This window comes from Leucopleurus acutus (assembly GCF_964270905.1).
Source record: "Leucopleurus acutus genome assembly, chromosome: 10".
In the NCBI taxonomy this organism is placed as follows: domain Eukaryota; kingdom Metazoa; phylum Chordata; class Mammalia; order Artiodactyla; family Delphinidae; genus Leucopleurus; species Leucopleurus acutus.
This window is the reverse complement of record NC_139153.1, coordinates 52672877-52687953: the sequence shown is the minus strand read 5'-3', so window position 1 is coordinate 52687953 and position 15077 is coordinate 52672877. Positions and strand designations below refer to the sequence as shown.

The following is a 15077-nucleotide window of genomic DNA, read 5'->3' as shown; positions in this document are numbered from 1 at the left end:
TTTGGATCTCAGTTTCTACACTGATATAAAACAAGGACCCACAGTGGGCAATCTTCTAGCCCTTATCATCATAACCTAAGGCCATAAATACCAATTTCCTCGTGCCAGTCTACTTTTCTGTGTTGTTAGGAGTTGAGGGGCTGCTTTTCGTTTAGTAGATAATTTTATAAGGTTCCAGCAACGAGGAGTGAGCCAGTAAGGAGGAAACGGCAGGCTGCTTCTGAATTTGCCTGGCTGTGCTTTTACCAGAGGGGCATTTCTGGTCAGAGGATTTCAGAGTGTTAGAAAACTCTGTGTTGCCAGGATGGTTACATTCTTCCTTAGACTAAAATTACAACCCAAGTGCACTTCATGATATACATATGTATTGTAATTTGTAAACATAACTCAAAACCCTGTATCTAAGTCAGGTCATTTGTGGTCGGCCATTCAGACCTCATTTCTATTTGACAAGGGTTTATTTTAAGATTGCTTTGTGGAGCGGTTGTTTAACATTCAAATGATCTATTAGTGTCAAGTCTTTGGCTAGACTTGTTTTAAATGAGCTGCCCCTTAAGTAGAAAACAAAACAGAAATTTAGGTTTCCAACCCAACCTAGCAAAATCGGTGTAACTTAAATTTTTTACCTTCACATGTATTTATTCAGCCTGTTGTTTTCTTGAATATTCATTTAGGATAATAGTACCTATGTGAATGAAATTCTTTTAGTTACTCTTGATACTGTTGCTTAGCAAGACCTATAGACTTCTTAATAGTTTCAGAGGAGAACACTTTACAGTAAGCTGAGCTAAATGGATTTTTTAGTAAGTTAATTGTGTTTCTTAGCAGAGTCGCAAATGTGCTTCCATAGCGTTTCTAGGATATTAAAAGAAATGTTCTATGGAAGTAAGTTCTCACTAGGCCATTAACTATATTATTTTTTTACAGGCTAAATATATATTGTAACTCCATTTGGTTATTTTGTTGGAGATGGGATGGAAGCTAAAGATGATCTAGGTAAATAGCTAAACTGAACCTCAGACGGTAGTTTACACATCATTCTAATTCTTACCATTAGTACCGTGGCTTCCTCTCTCCTTTCCTGGTGTCCAGATTGCCACAGCTATAATTAGGGAGCTCTTTCCTGTTTAACAAATATCATCATTGTCACTTTGTAACTCAGGTCTTCAGCCCTTGCCTTTTGTGTTCCAGGTGCTCCATACTCGCCTGTAGTGCTTACGTGGCTCTGGCTTTGGGTGATAACCTTATGGCTTTGAATCATGCAGATAAACTTCTTCAGCAGCCCAAGCTGTCAGGATCCCTGAAGTAAGTGTGACTTGCCCTGTGTGTCCCTGGTTTGTTTTCTTTGGAGGGTTTCAGTTAGTTTGTGGTGCATATTGCTTCTTTTACTCCCCCAGTGGAAAATTATCTTAGGGAAAGCAAAAAGTTTCTTTCTTAATTTGGTAATTGTGTGTTTGGTAGTGAAATTTTTTTCACTTGTTGCACCTCAAGGGTTATTGGAAATGGCATTTGCCGTTCTGAGCATTAGGAAGCAGAATCTTTGGGCTCTGTAGTTACCACTGCTGGGTCTGACTGGAGCATGTTATCATATATTAGCTCCCAAACAAGCTTAGTCCTCAGGCAGAAGACCCACACAAAAAGGAGTTTGGTCAACAGGATAAATCTGCTTTGAAGAATTAAATTAAAGTAGACAAATAAGAATTTTAAAATATTTTTCCAGACTACTGTACCATTTCCTGAGTACATGAGTTTTATTTAAACTCTTCAGATGCCTCTTCAATATTAGTGTCATTGTCATGCTAAAATTTTTCTAAAGCACATCATCTTTTCTTTTATGGAAATTGAGGAAGATGCAGCATTCTTTGAATCTTTGTATGATGCTGATGCTAGAAATTTTACCCAAGACCACAAGTACTCTGCATAGCATTAGGACAGTTGTTTTTTCATTCTTCCTGTGGGTTATATAGTTATATAGTTATAATTTCCAAAATATGTTCTTTTGCCTTTCAGCGCCCTTTGTTTGTAACATGCAACGTTTAGAACTGTGAGATCGTACTCTGAGGAACAATTCTATAAATGTTTAATTATTTTTGTCTTTTAAAAAAGTATTACTTTATATAATCATCTAAAATTTACATTGATTAAGGTTCTTTCAGGTCAGTGTTCCCCAAACATGCCTTGTGTTTTATTATTTTTTGTTGTTTTTCATGCTTTGTGTTTAAAAAAAAACAAAATTAAAAGAGCATCCAGGAACATAGGAGAATTTGTCACAATTCAAGTGTGAGCGTTCCTGCTTGCCTGTGAGAAAACCTTATCTAATATCCAGGCCTGGAGGGTCCTGAGCTCGAGGTCAGGGCGGTCGCGTTACCTCTAAGGCGCCTTCCCTCCTTCCCGTGGCCCAGCCCCGTGAAATACCAGTCAGGAACGTCGGCCTGCGCCGCCCCACTGGACATGCGCTGCTCAGATGTGGTGTGTGTGGCCGTCAGTAGAGCAGAGTTGTGTGTGTTTTTTTTCTTTTTAACAAAAATGAAACACGAATCCTCTCTGCTTCTTTTAATTCTCTGGCTGACATTGTGATCACTATTCTAAAACAATCCCAATTAGATTCTTTACTTGGCATTTACTGGAAGGTTTTTAACCTCATTTATCAACTTCTTCCCTCTGAACGTCAAAACAATAAAATTCTTAGATTTTATGATTTCTTAGCCAACCCTAAGGGGTTGGCCAAGCCATGTCTGATAACTTCATCTTTAATTCTCTTAACTATTCTATCCTAAGCATTGGTTTCTAATTACTGGCCAGACCACTATCTTTCCAGTGAGGATGAGCATTTTCTGCCCGTGGCAGCCCAGATACTACAGCACCTTTACCCAGCTGCTTGTTGCCTTCCGTACACCTCATCTGGAGTTCTGGGCTCTGAGTGTCATGAAGGCATTTAATTTGATTTAAAAAAAATTTTAAGTAAATTCACAGAAAACAATTTGAAGTCGTTCTTTGAATTTGTGTGTTTGTGTTTTATAATGATTATTGGCTTATAGATACTGCTTTAATGACGTTTTTTAAAATATCTTATTTCAAAATACATTTGAGGTTACTGATTTTTTTAAAAGCTGTCATTTCTTTTAGGGTATTTGGTGGGGAAGCAAAATAGAAGGGCATTACAGCTCCTGCTAGTTAGAAGAAAGAAATTGCTTAATAAAGAAATAGCTCTTGAGTGATTAATGTGCATAAATCCCAGAAAATGGTCAAACTGAAAAGAGCCTAAGATTTGAGGACCCAAGATCCATGTGGACAGATTCAGTTGGGACAGGCCAACTAAAGGAGGTGAGAACTGAGCTGGCCTTTAAAAGGAGTTGGATTTTGGCCTGGCTTTGCACCCCAGGAGGCAAGGCCACAGGGAGCACAGTGGGGTGTCCCGCCCAGGACGCTGTGTCTGGTGGGAACAGAAGAATCTTTGGGGGAGTGAGAATGTTGACTGAATACAGGAAACTGGGACCAAATTGTGGAGAGCTTTAAATCTATAAGTTTAGCTTTGTTTGTCTTATTTTGTTCTCAAGTAGAAAAAGTCATTAAGATTTTGAGCAAGGTGTAATACGGCTGAGGCTGTTTTAATTTTGAAAAATCAATCAGATGATCATGGGGAAAATGGCTCAAAGTAAGACTGGAAGAAGCAGGCTGTTGTAAACCTGGGGAAAGCACATCTGCCCAACATCAGTGGACATAAAATAGATGATGTGAAAAGGAGGACACCTTTGGAATAGAAGTAAAGCTGATCCAACCCAGATCTGGTCTGGCATCCTGGTGCCTTTTGACTGTTCCAGCAGCAGAGGCTGGAGGACCCTAATTCTTTTTTTTTCTTTCCCTCTTTCTTTTCTTTTGCTGTGCTGCACAGCTTTCGGGATCTCAGTTTGCCGACCAGGGATTGAACCCTGGTATAGCAGTGAAAGCCCAGAATCCTAACCACTAGGCCACCAGGGAACTCCCTGGAGGACCCTAATTCTGATCCTCCGCTCCTGGGGAATCCATCCTCGGATCTGCCTCTTATTTTAGAACTTCATTACCTTCTTATGTTATTTTCTGTATAAACAGAACAGCGTAAATTTGCCAACTTTATTTTATTTTAAATTTTTATTGAAATATAGTTGATTTACTGCCAACTTTAAACTGCTCTCTTTTTTTTTTTTAATTAATTTATTTTGGCTGTGTTCGGTCTTTGTTGCTGTGTGCGGGCTTTCTCTAGTTGCAGTGAGCGGGGGCTACTCTTCGTTGCGGTACGCGGGCTTCTCGTTGTGGTGGCTTCTCTTGTTGCGGAGCACAGGCTCTAGGCGCGCAGGCTTCAGTAGTTGTGGCACGTGGGCTCAATAGTTGTGGCTTGTGGGCTCTAGAGCTCAGGCTCAGTAGTTGTGGCGCACAGGCTTAGTTGCTCCACAGCATGTGGGATCTTCCCAGGCCAGGGCTCAAACCTGTGTCCCTTGCATTGGCAGGCAGATTCTTAACTGCTGTGCCACTAGGGAAGCCCCTAAACTGCCCTCTTAATTGATATGTCATTTGTTCCTACTTAGCGAACATAAAAATTATTGTATATTTAAGATATTTTTAAAGAGATAAAATTTAAATGACTCTTAATCAACCCATTTATAAACTTAGATTTCAATTCAAAGACTTGAAATATGTGAAACACACATACACGAAATTCTATTATACTTGAGTATTTTTGTGATGACCTACTTTTCAGTTTGGAATCTGGTTGGTTTTTTTTTTTCATTTTAGGTTTCTGGGCCATTTATATGCTGCAGAAGCCCTCATCTCTCTGGACAGAATCTCTGATGCTATTACTCATTTGAACCCGGAGAATGTCACTGATGTCTCCTTAGGGATCTCTTCAAATGAGCAGGACCAAGGTTAATGAGGACACATTTGATCAGAACTCTTCACCATTTCCACTGCCTTTCCGTTGTAACTCAGGATGTGTGGAAATTTAACGGCACGGTTGTAAAGGGAAGGGAGTTTTAGGTCGGCACTGTACGGTTTTGGCTGTACTTACTTTATACTAATTGTTTGCTGAGGAGACCTAGGAGTTGATTATCACATGGTCTAAATTCTAACTTTTGAAAGGCTGATAGTGTTAGAACAGTTTGTTTTGATTCTTATATTTTTCCCTTCAGAGGGATTCCACAATCCAGGGGAGAGTAAAAGGATCGCATTCAAAAGTCAGTTTTAAATCATGGCTAAGTTTTTGAGGGAGTGAGACTAGTTTTCACTTTATTCAGGGTTATTTCTCAGGCCATGGTGGTGGTGGTGGTAGGTAGCATTCTCATATCTTTTATTAGAACCTCTACTACATGAAAAGGAAATACTGTGGTAGATTGCTTTAATATTAGATTTCCATTTCATAAAGAAAATTAGGGTTTTAGAAAATATACTCTGTTGTCCGACCCCCTCAGATTTACTTTCATGTCTTTGTAGGATCAGACAAAGGTGAAAATGAAGCAATGGAATCCTGTAAGTAAGACGTTTTGTAAAGACTTAAGTAGCCTGGCCTGCTTCCCAAAGACTCACCCTCGAGCCTCTGTGTCCTTCCTTTGTCCGCCTGAGGAGTAGAGCTAGGCTTTATTCTGAGCAGCTCTTTAGGCAGTAGAGGGGGTTGCTCCCTGGCCCTTGGCCTGGCCTCTTCACATGTGTCTGGTCTTCTCCCCAGCTGGGAAGCGGGCACCTCAATGCTACCCCAGTTCCGTCAACTCAGCCCGGACTGTGATGCTGTTCAACCTGGGCAGCGCCTACTGCCTGAGGAGCGAGTATGACAAAGCACGGAAGTGTCTCCACCAGGTGAGGCTGGGCCAGTGCCAGACCATCTTGTGAGGCAGCCAGCAGAGGGTTTGGAGTTTCTAGGCTCTGTTATTTTGTTTGAGGCTTCTGATCAGTTTGTTAAACATTGGAATATTACTCCTCCAGACATATTCTTGGAAGGTACACAACTGATTGTTGTTGCAAATGAACCTAGGCACCTAATGGAGAGTTTTCCTGAAGATTTTAATCATTGAAATTTCAAAAGATTGGAAACCATCTAAATAAGGGCTCACAAAAATCAATAATGGTGTGTCCATATAGTTGAACACAATGCAGCTGTAAACCCTATATACTAAAATGGTAACATATCCAAGACATATTAAGTGAAAAGAACAAGATGCAAAACAGTTTTTATATAATCCTGTATATGCAGAAAAGATCTCCAAATGAACACGCCACAAACTGTTAACACTGGCTGCAGGGCTGGCAAGATAAGTACTATGTAGATGGAGCACTGAACTGGGAGACTTTTCACTGGATACTCATAGGCTTTTTAGCTTTGAATTGTATAAATCTCTGTCCACTCAAAAAGTTAAATTACAAATACGTCTTTTAAGAAGAAGGGTTCACAAAGTCAGTACCAAAGAAACTCTATATACAATAAAGAAAGCTCCTGGCAATGTGTAACTAAAACAGACCTCTGACTTCTACCACTGAGAGGGGCCTCATCAGCAGGTCTCAAGGAAGGTTCTGATTGGGCCTCTTTAGGTCACCTGCCCATCCCTGGACTGATCATGGGCAGGGACCCATACCTGTAGTAGGAGAACAGGTACTGCCATTGGCAGCCCCAGAGGAGTTTCCCAGAATTGGAAAGGGGTAATTCCTCAGAAGGATATTAATTCAGGACCTCCCTGGCAGTCCAGTGGTTAAGACTCCATGCTTCCAATGCAAGGGGCGTGGGCTCGATCCCTGGTAGGGGAACTAAGATCCCACATGCTGTGCAGCACAGCCAAAAGAGTTAAAAAAAAAAAGGGGGGATGAAAAGGGTATTAATTCAGCACATGTGCTTCTGGGCTAAGCCAAGGGAATAAGGCAGTAGTAAATAAGTGGACATGATACAACCTTGCCCCCGTGGACCTTACAGTTAGGAGATGTCTTCCTAAAAAGGGAATTACAAGATCAGGGGTTATGCAGAATTTTCAGACTTCTAATATAGAAAGTTTGTGCCAGGGACTTCCCTGGTGGCACAGTGGTTAAGAATCCACCTGCCAATGCAGGGGACACAGGTTCGAGCCCTGGTCTGGGAAGATCCCACATGCCGCGGAGCAACTAAGTTCATGTGCCACAACTGCTGAGCCTGCGCTCTAGAGCCCATGAGCCACAACTACTGAAGCCCGTGTGCCTAGAGCCTGTGCTCTGCCACAAGAGAAGCCACGGCAGTGAGAAGCCTGCACACCGCGACGAAGAGTAGCCCCCACTCGCCATAACTAGAGAAAGCCTGCATGCAGCAATGAAGACCCAACGCAGCCATAAATAAATAAATAAATAAAGTTATTAAAAATGAAGGAAAAAAAAAGAAAGTTTGTGCCAGATGGTGTATTCACCAGCAGCACATAAGAGAACCCACATCCCCATATGTTTGCCAGAGTAACTGAAACTGAAATTAAACCTATTCTCAGAAGGTAAGGCAGCTTCCTATGAAGGTGACCTTGTTGTGTCTAGAAGTGAAGATTTACCATGTGGAAAATAACCATGAGTGATATTTAGTCGACTTAGTGGCATCTGGTCAGCATTTCTGATCCAAAATCAGCAAAGTGAAGTGATGGACTGTCCAGGGAACACGTTTGATCTTATCTAGGAGTTGAGTGCAGGAGTTAAACGGGAAGAGTTAAAATGTTGTGCTGTTCTCCATGGCAAGGCTGGGCTATTGAACAGCCCTTTGGAAAGTGCCCGTGGACCTCAAGGCCTGCAGCACACAGGCTTTGGATGTGAAGTTGCAGTGTGTACACTCTAGCTCAGGTTCTTGTGCAGCAGGTGGCCATGGCGGCAGCCACGCTGGGAGAGACAGATGGTGTCAGGCCTGGTTTGGGGTCTGAAGGGGTTTTGTTTTGGTCCCTTGGTTTTTAGGTTAATCCAGTGGCTGGACCTTGTTAATGGGGAGGCCCACCGTGCCTGGGAGGGAGAACAATGATGTGTGAAGAGTTGGAAAGGGCTCAAGTAGAGGTTTCCGAGGTTGCCTGCCCACCACTAACTATTATGAACAGCCAGTAAGCAAAATACCATTCTCTCATAAAGTTGTTGCCATGAGTTCTTGTATTTTAGAAAAGGCTGTAGTCAGTGCAAAGGACAATAGATGACCTGTGTTAACTAGCCAGTTGGAAGGAAAATGGAGATTTTAATATCCACAAAATGATGTAAAGGTGGTCTTGCCTATTTAAAGCTAGGCCAAAAGTATAAAATCTCATTTTCTGAACTGAGCTGTGGTACATCAGTGATGTGGTAGGAGGAATGAAAAGCCTCCTTGCTTCATTCACGAGGAACCTGGGAGCATGTGCTCTGGACGAGAACCCCCACTAGTCTGAGATTTCTTCTAATGCTGCCTGGACCCGACCTTGTGCCCGTTTCTGGTCCCCCAGATGTCTCCCACACTCACCCCGTGGCCTGCACTGCCGTGCCTCCCCGCTTTCTGCCTCTCAGGTATCCACCCTTGGAGGACAGAGAGGCTTCCCTTGCCCAAAAGCTCTGCACTCGAAGAAACTCTTCTCTCTTCGTATTCATACTACGTTCACTTTCCTCTCCCTAACAGTAAATTTGTTTGGATTACTGTTAGTTATTTGCATGCTGTTTATTATCAGGGTAAATCCCTGTCTTACACCCACCTCTGGTCAATAAATATTTGTAAAGGACACTTTCTGATTAGATTAAGGGAAGACGCAAAGCGGTCTGGAAGCATGAGCACCTGAACCTGGATGAGGGAACACCAGTTGATGGTAAGACGAGGAAAAGGCTGCGGCCCAGAGGGGCCCAGAATGAGGGAATAAACCTACAATCTCAGCACCTTCAACCAGAACAGGACTAAATCAGAAAACTGCAGGCTGGTGTTATGGCTCTCAGATCTAGGAAAGGACAGCATGTTGCCTAAACAAATAATTTTATTTGACTAAATTGTACTATTTCAGTCCTTAAAAATGGAGACATTGAACATGCTTTTTTTTGGCTGCGATGGGTCTTCGTTGCTGCACGCGGGCTTTCTCTAGTTGTGGAGAGCGGGGGCTGTTCTTCGTTGTGGTGCGCGGGCTGCTCCGCGGCATGTGGGATCTTTCCGGACCAGGGATCGAACCCGCATTCCCTGCATTGGCAGGCGGATTCTTAACCACTGCGCCACCAGGGATGTCCTGAACATGCTTAGTGGTATATTTTTTTTATATTTCCAGCCTTTTAAGTTTGAATTCTTATTCCTGACATTGGGAGTTTGCAGCTTACAATACTAAGCTGTTACTTAGGGGAAAAAAATAGACATGCAGATTTAGATAGAGGTGCAACTGTGTGTGTCTGGTGAAGAACTACCAGCAGACCTGGATGGGTGACTGGAGTGTAGAGTCAGGAGTGTCTGATCACCCATCTCAAAACCAAATACAGCCAAGAGATAGAAGAAAACCAAGAGGGAAGGAAAGCTTTCTCCTATTAAGAACTCATTATGGATTAGGCAAGGGAAGATAAATATTTAACTAAAAATAACATGTCTAGTTTAATGGGGAGGGATCAAGACAAAGACAGCTGGACTTCCCTGGTGGTCTAGTGGTTAAGAATCCACCTGCCAGTGCAGGGGATACGGGTTCGATGCCTGGTCTGGGAAGATCCCACATGCCGCAGGGCAACTACTGAGCCTGCGCCACAACTACTGAGCCTGTGCTCTAAGGCCCGCGTTCCGCAACTACTGAAGCCTGTGTGCCTACAGCCCATGCTCTGCCACAAGAGAAGCCACTGCAATAAGAAGCCCATGCACTGCAACGAAGAGTAGCCCCCACTCGCCACAACCAGAGAAAGACCGCTTGCAGCAATGAAGACCCAGCGCAGCCGAAAACATAAATATTTAAATTAGATTACATAAAAAATAAGAGTTATAATGAAGTAGCTTTAAAAAAAAAAAGACAAAGACAGCTGAGGACCATCCAAGCAGAACTGTAGTGTCCCAGTGAGGTTGAGTAAGTTTGCTAATTTGTCATTGGTAGGTTGACATTCCTTTTTTTTTTTTTTTTTTGACATTACTTGGAGTTATCTTACGCTGTCAGTTTCTCATGGGTCTCTTTTTTGTTTTGAGCAAAGGCGGCCTCAATGATCCATCCTAAAGAGGTGCCCCCTGAAGCCATCCTGCTGGCTGTCTACCTTGAGCTGCAGAATGGTGAGTGATTCTTCTCTTGAGTTAGGACTGGAGCCCTGCAAAAAGCCCGAGATTTTTGGTGTCTGCTTTTTCTCTTTGAAATTTAAGGGGTATTACCCATCAAGTTCTTCTAGACAAAAATATAGCGAGGGAGTTTTTGGTATCTTGCAAATTCCTACTTCTTGCAGGTTAAGCATATTTCCTTTTATCTGTGAAAATGGAGAATAGCATAACTTCTGACAATTATAATTAATCTCTACTAATTAACCTTTCTCTTAGGCATCCAAATGACTCTAATTGAGAACCTGAGTCAGAATGTAGTGGGTTTGAGTTGTATACCTTGGTGTTTTAAACATAGGTGTCGTTAATGAGTTTTACAGTAAGCCAGTTCCTGCTGAGAATTTTTTATTCAGACCTAAATCCAGGTCATGCCTCTGGGGCATATACAACCTCCAGGATGTAGCTTACTGGAAGAAAGGCTGTGGGCCCTACATAAGAGAAGGCGTGAAGTAGAAAAGGAGAGCTGAATGGGGGAAATGAGAGGGGACCAAAGTTTTAAGAGTTCTTAGTCATATCCCCTTGCTGAAATCCTTCCAAGGCTCCCCTCTTTTTATAGCTGAAGAAGGAGCATTAAGTGCCTGGCACCCAGCAGGCCTTGTCCTCCTAAAAGCTGTAGTAGGGTTAATGCATGGTCTTAGAGACCTTCTTTTGCGCAGTCCACCTGTAGACAAGTTCTCAAACTGGGCTCCACCTTAGAATCAGTGCAAAGCTTTTAAAAATCCCATCACCCAGGTCACACACGAAATTTCTTAAATCAGAATTTCTGGGAATGGTGCAGCGGGCATTACATGATTCCAGTGTACAGCAAAGGTTGCAGACCACTGCTCTTCTCCATCACCTTTTACCCCCTTGCGGGATTCTGACAGCTTGCTTTGTATGTGGTGGTATTGTTATATGCTTTTTTTGTGATGGGAAGTGTTTTTATAGGTAATACCCAGCTGGCCTTACAGATCATCAAAAGGAATCAGCTGCTCCCTGCAGTGAAAACACTCTCTGAAATGAGAAAGAAGCCAGTGTTCCAGCCTGTCCACCCGATCCAGCCCATCCAAATGCCGGCGTTCACTGTACAGAGAAAGTGATATTTTGCGCTTGGAAAACTGTTACCTGAGACCCAGGGGAGTATTTGCAGGCCTTTTTAGTTGTATCACAGCAAAATGAATAAAAGACACAGATGGTAAAGGATACTAGTTTTGAAGACACAATTTTGAAATGATTCTAATCTCTGAATTTTTTTGCCGGAAGCTTACATCAAATTAAGGATTCACAGCTCATTTTCATCGGTTTTCCTTTAATCTTTGCTAGACTACTATTTTTGAGCCATTATGTGATATATATGTGTCATAGGCAATTAAAACACAGTCTTACCAGAACAGTCTCGTATAATACATTTTGTCTTTCTTGCAACGGTTAGAGTATTTTGGCATCTGAGATTTAGTGTTAAAGTTTTAAAAATGGAGAGAACAGTATGAGCAGATGAGTAGCCAGTCCAGAAGCCGATCAGAGGGGAGGGGAGGGGAGGTTGGTGTGTTGTACACCTAGTTAGGACTAAAAGGGCCAGAAAATGCATAATAAAACTCATGGGCTAGTCAGATTGGTTTAAGAAGAGATGACTGATCTGATAGGAATCAATCATTTGCTTAAAAACTACAGATGGGGGCTTCCCTGGTGGTGCAGTGGTTGAGAGTCCGCCTGCCGATGCAGGGGACACAGGTTCGTGCCCCGGTCTGGGAAGATCCCACATGCCGCGGAGCGGCTGGGCCCGTGAGCCATGGCCGCTGAGCCTGCGCGTCCGGAGCCTGTGCTCCGCAACAGGAGAGGCCACAACAGTGAGAGGCCCGCGTACCGCAAAAAAAAAAAAAAAAAACAAACTACAGATGAAGACAAACAGAGTTGAGGGCACTGGTCTCGTTCACCCTCCTGTACCCATAGGCAGAAGCACCGGTTCTGGACCCTGTTAGCAGGGAGTTCAAGGTTCATTGCTAACCCCTTTGGAAATGCAAACAGGAACTTAAAAGCTTCTTTCCAAGACAGGTATGTGTTGCAGGATTGACATGGCCAAAATTTGTCCATAGGGTCGATACACTAACTGTAAGTAGGAAAAACAAAACACACTACATACAGGCTTGCTTTAGAAAAACTGGGTGACCCCTAGTCAAGAGCACATTTGGTAGATTCATCAGAGCTTGCCGTTTAGGATCATCCCTTGCTGTCAACATCTCTTCAGTTCCCAACTTTGGAGAACAAGTTCAGATAGGAAAACGTACTAGCTGAATCTACATGGTTACTCGGTTTCACAACTGGAGAGGGGAGTGTTTGGATAAGCACATGAATTTATCTGAAACTTTATCTGAATTATTCTGTTGCTGATATCAGTTTAGTTAGGGATCTACACAAGAACTGAGTATTTGTGATGTGACTAGACATTGCCCACAGATGACTCAGAGAAAGGGAGCAATTCTTCTTTCACTTGAACACGGGATGGATGTGCACAAGGGCTCGACTGCTCTTTTGCCACGTTGCAGTTGTTTATATACAGAGCAGATTCCTTCCAGGAGGATGCAGGAAACAGAGGTGGCCTAGCTCCCTTGGGCCTCTCGAAGGCTTTTCCAAATGGGATGGGAGTAGGACCCGTAAGCTGTACTGGTGCTGGTCCAAGTCTGCAGGTGCTGCTTTCCCAAGCCCCAGACAAGCAGCAGCACCGTGGGACCCCCTTGTGTGCTGCAGGGTGGTAGCGTTGCTTAGCCAGGGCATTTCCTGGACAGAGTCCACATGCTTCATAAACTGCTGGGAACCCACAGGGTCTTGCGTAGTGTATGGTGGTAGAAGGCCTGTAATTGTACTCGAGGGCAGTACATCTTTGGAGAAATCTCAAAAAAATTAGAACTTTCCCTGCTTGCAGGTTGGTTTTGGGGGGAAAGCAGTAATAGCTATGAGGCAGATTAGGCCCCACGTTGCTGTGTTAAATAATACTCTTGGCTGCAAGTAGCACAAAATGGATCCATGATTTAAACAAAGGTAGTTTTTCTCTCACTTGAGAAGGTGGTACGTAGGCAGCTGGTGGCCTTTGCTCTAGCGCTCAGTGATGCCATCAGGGACTCAGCCCTGTTTTTCTCACACCACTGTCTTTAGCATTTGGGCTTTTGTCCCCGTGGTCACAGGATGTTCCAGCATTACATCTGCACTGAGGGCAAGAAGAAGAGGGCAAAGGCAGCCTATCGTGACAGGAGACCATCAGGAACAAAGTTTTCCCAGAAACCCCCAGCAGACCTCGGCTTCCCTCTCCTTTGTAGGGCAAGTCATGTAGCTATCCTTAGCTGCCGCTGCTGGGACAGCCCTGCACATCTTACGGGGAAGCCAGTGAAGTGTTTTCCCAACTGGAGAACTCTATATATGATGTGTTGTCAAATTATGATCCCAGCAGCCCAGCTTTGCCTTCCACAGTGGCCCTTGGCAGATCTGAACACAGTACATGTAAGCTCTTCACCTCCGTGACTTGTCATATGGAGTCCATCAGCCAGCTGGCTTCTCCCACCTGTTTTTCCTGCCCCAATCCTTTAGCACCACGTCTGCTAACAGAGATAATCCTAACTGTGCTGAGAAGGTTTAGGTTCCACGTCCCTGAAGTTTTTCCTAGCTGTCCCAGTTTCTCCCCCGCCTTTGTGTCCCTTGATCATACCTTTTCTTCTATGGTATAGGGTATTCTGTAGTTAAACAGGTGCAGGTGCTCAAAGGGTGGTGTCATATCTGATGGGGTTGTGAATTCTGAGACGAGCCTCGTTAGCTTCTGTTCAGGCTCGATCACCAGCAAAATGGGGCAAAATTCACTGCATGGGTCCCTTCACAGACCCAGAGAGAACGTGATTGTGAGTGTCCCCAGAACTGCAAGCCATGAACTCTCAGAAGAGCTGGAGTAGTCTTTCATTTTGCCCAGGCCCTTACTCCACAAGACAACACCCCTGCGGAGCCAGCGCCTTCAGGGGCCTCTCCTGCCCCGCCTGCACCCCAACCCCACTCTCAGAACAACACAACTGCTGTTCTCACCACACAGAACCCCTTATCGACTAAAGCTGGGAGCTCTGCCCCTCACCCAACCCAAATGACTTGATTACTCTCGAGGCTTTTGATGGGTTTGCACAATGAGGCTAACTTTCCTCAGGGCCTCGTGTGAAGATTAAGATGAGATGATGAATGCAAAGGGCACTGGGTAGGCATTCACTACAGGTGAGTTCACTTACCCTCCTGTTGCCCAGAGGACCTGCTCAGTCCAATCACCCTCGACACTGCCTTCCTTTCAGCCTTGCCTCTCTCAGGCTCCCATCCAGCCCCCTACTTGGAAGCCACCTGGAGAAAGGTGACCGACGACATTGTGGACCCTGGAGCCAGGTTCTTGGACTGGCTTCAAATCTCAGCTCTCTCACTGGGACAAGCTTGATCTGGAACAAGTTATTTTGCTTCTTTGTGCCTCAGTTTCTTCATCTGTAAAAGGAGGACACTGACAGTACCTACCTCACAGGCTTGGAGTGAGGTTTAAGGTCCTGGTTGCTGGATATGAACTCCAAATGTACAAAGGGGAACTCTATAATTTTTTACTGTATAATATAAGGGATAACCAAAGCAGAAACTGTTTTCTGAGCCACTGACACTGTGGAGTTGGGTGGTAGAGAGCAGGGGGACTCCTCCAGGTAAATGGCTGTCTCCTTCACTCTGGATACATCCAGTGTCTGGGCTGTAGTTGTTGTTCAGTAGATACTGGCATCCTGTGTTCTCATCCCATTCTTACCTGCCTCACCCAGGCCCTCATCCTTGGATGACAAGAGGTCTCTTCCCCACCCTTTCCTCCTCACCTCGG

The 15077-nt window shown here is 43.9% G+C and overlaps 1 protein-coding gene across 2 annotated transcripts in view; it reads left to right on the top strand.

Annotated features, from left to right (window-relative positions):
• CNOT10 (CCR4-NOT transcription complex subunit 10) overlaps positions 1-11598 on the top strand; it is a 63086-nt gene extending 51488 nt beyond the window's left edge. For both annotated transcript variants that reach the window (XM_082848890.1, XM_082848889.1), the window contains exons 14-19: positions 1192-1305; positions 4771-4901; positions 5467-5502; positions 5699-5826; positions 10114-10189; positions 11156-11598. In XM_082848890.1, the coding sequence (XP_082705016.1) occupies positions 1192-1305; positions 4771-4901; positions 5467-5502; positions 5699-5826; positions 10114-10189; positions 11156-11307 (637 nt within the window). In that variant the 3' untranslated portion in view covers positions 11308-11598. The remainder of the gene's footprint in view (positions 1-1191; positions 1306-4770; positions 4902-5466; positions 5503-5698; positions 5827-10113; positions 10190-11155) is intronic.
• Positions 11599-15077: the final 3479 nt, after the last annotated feature.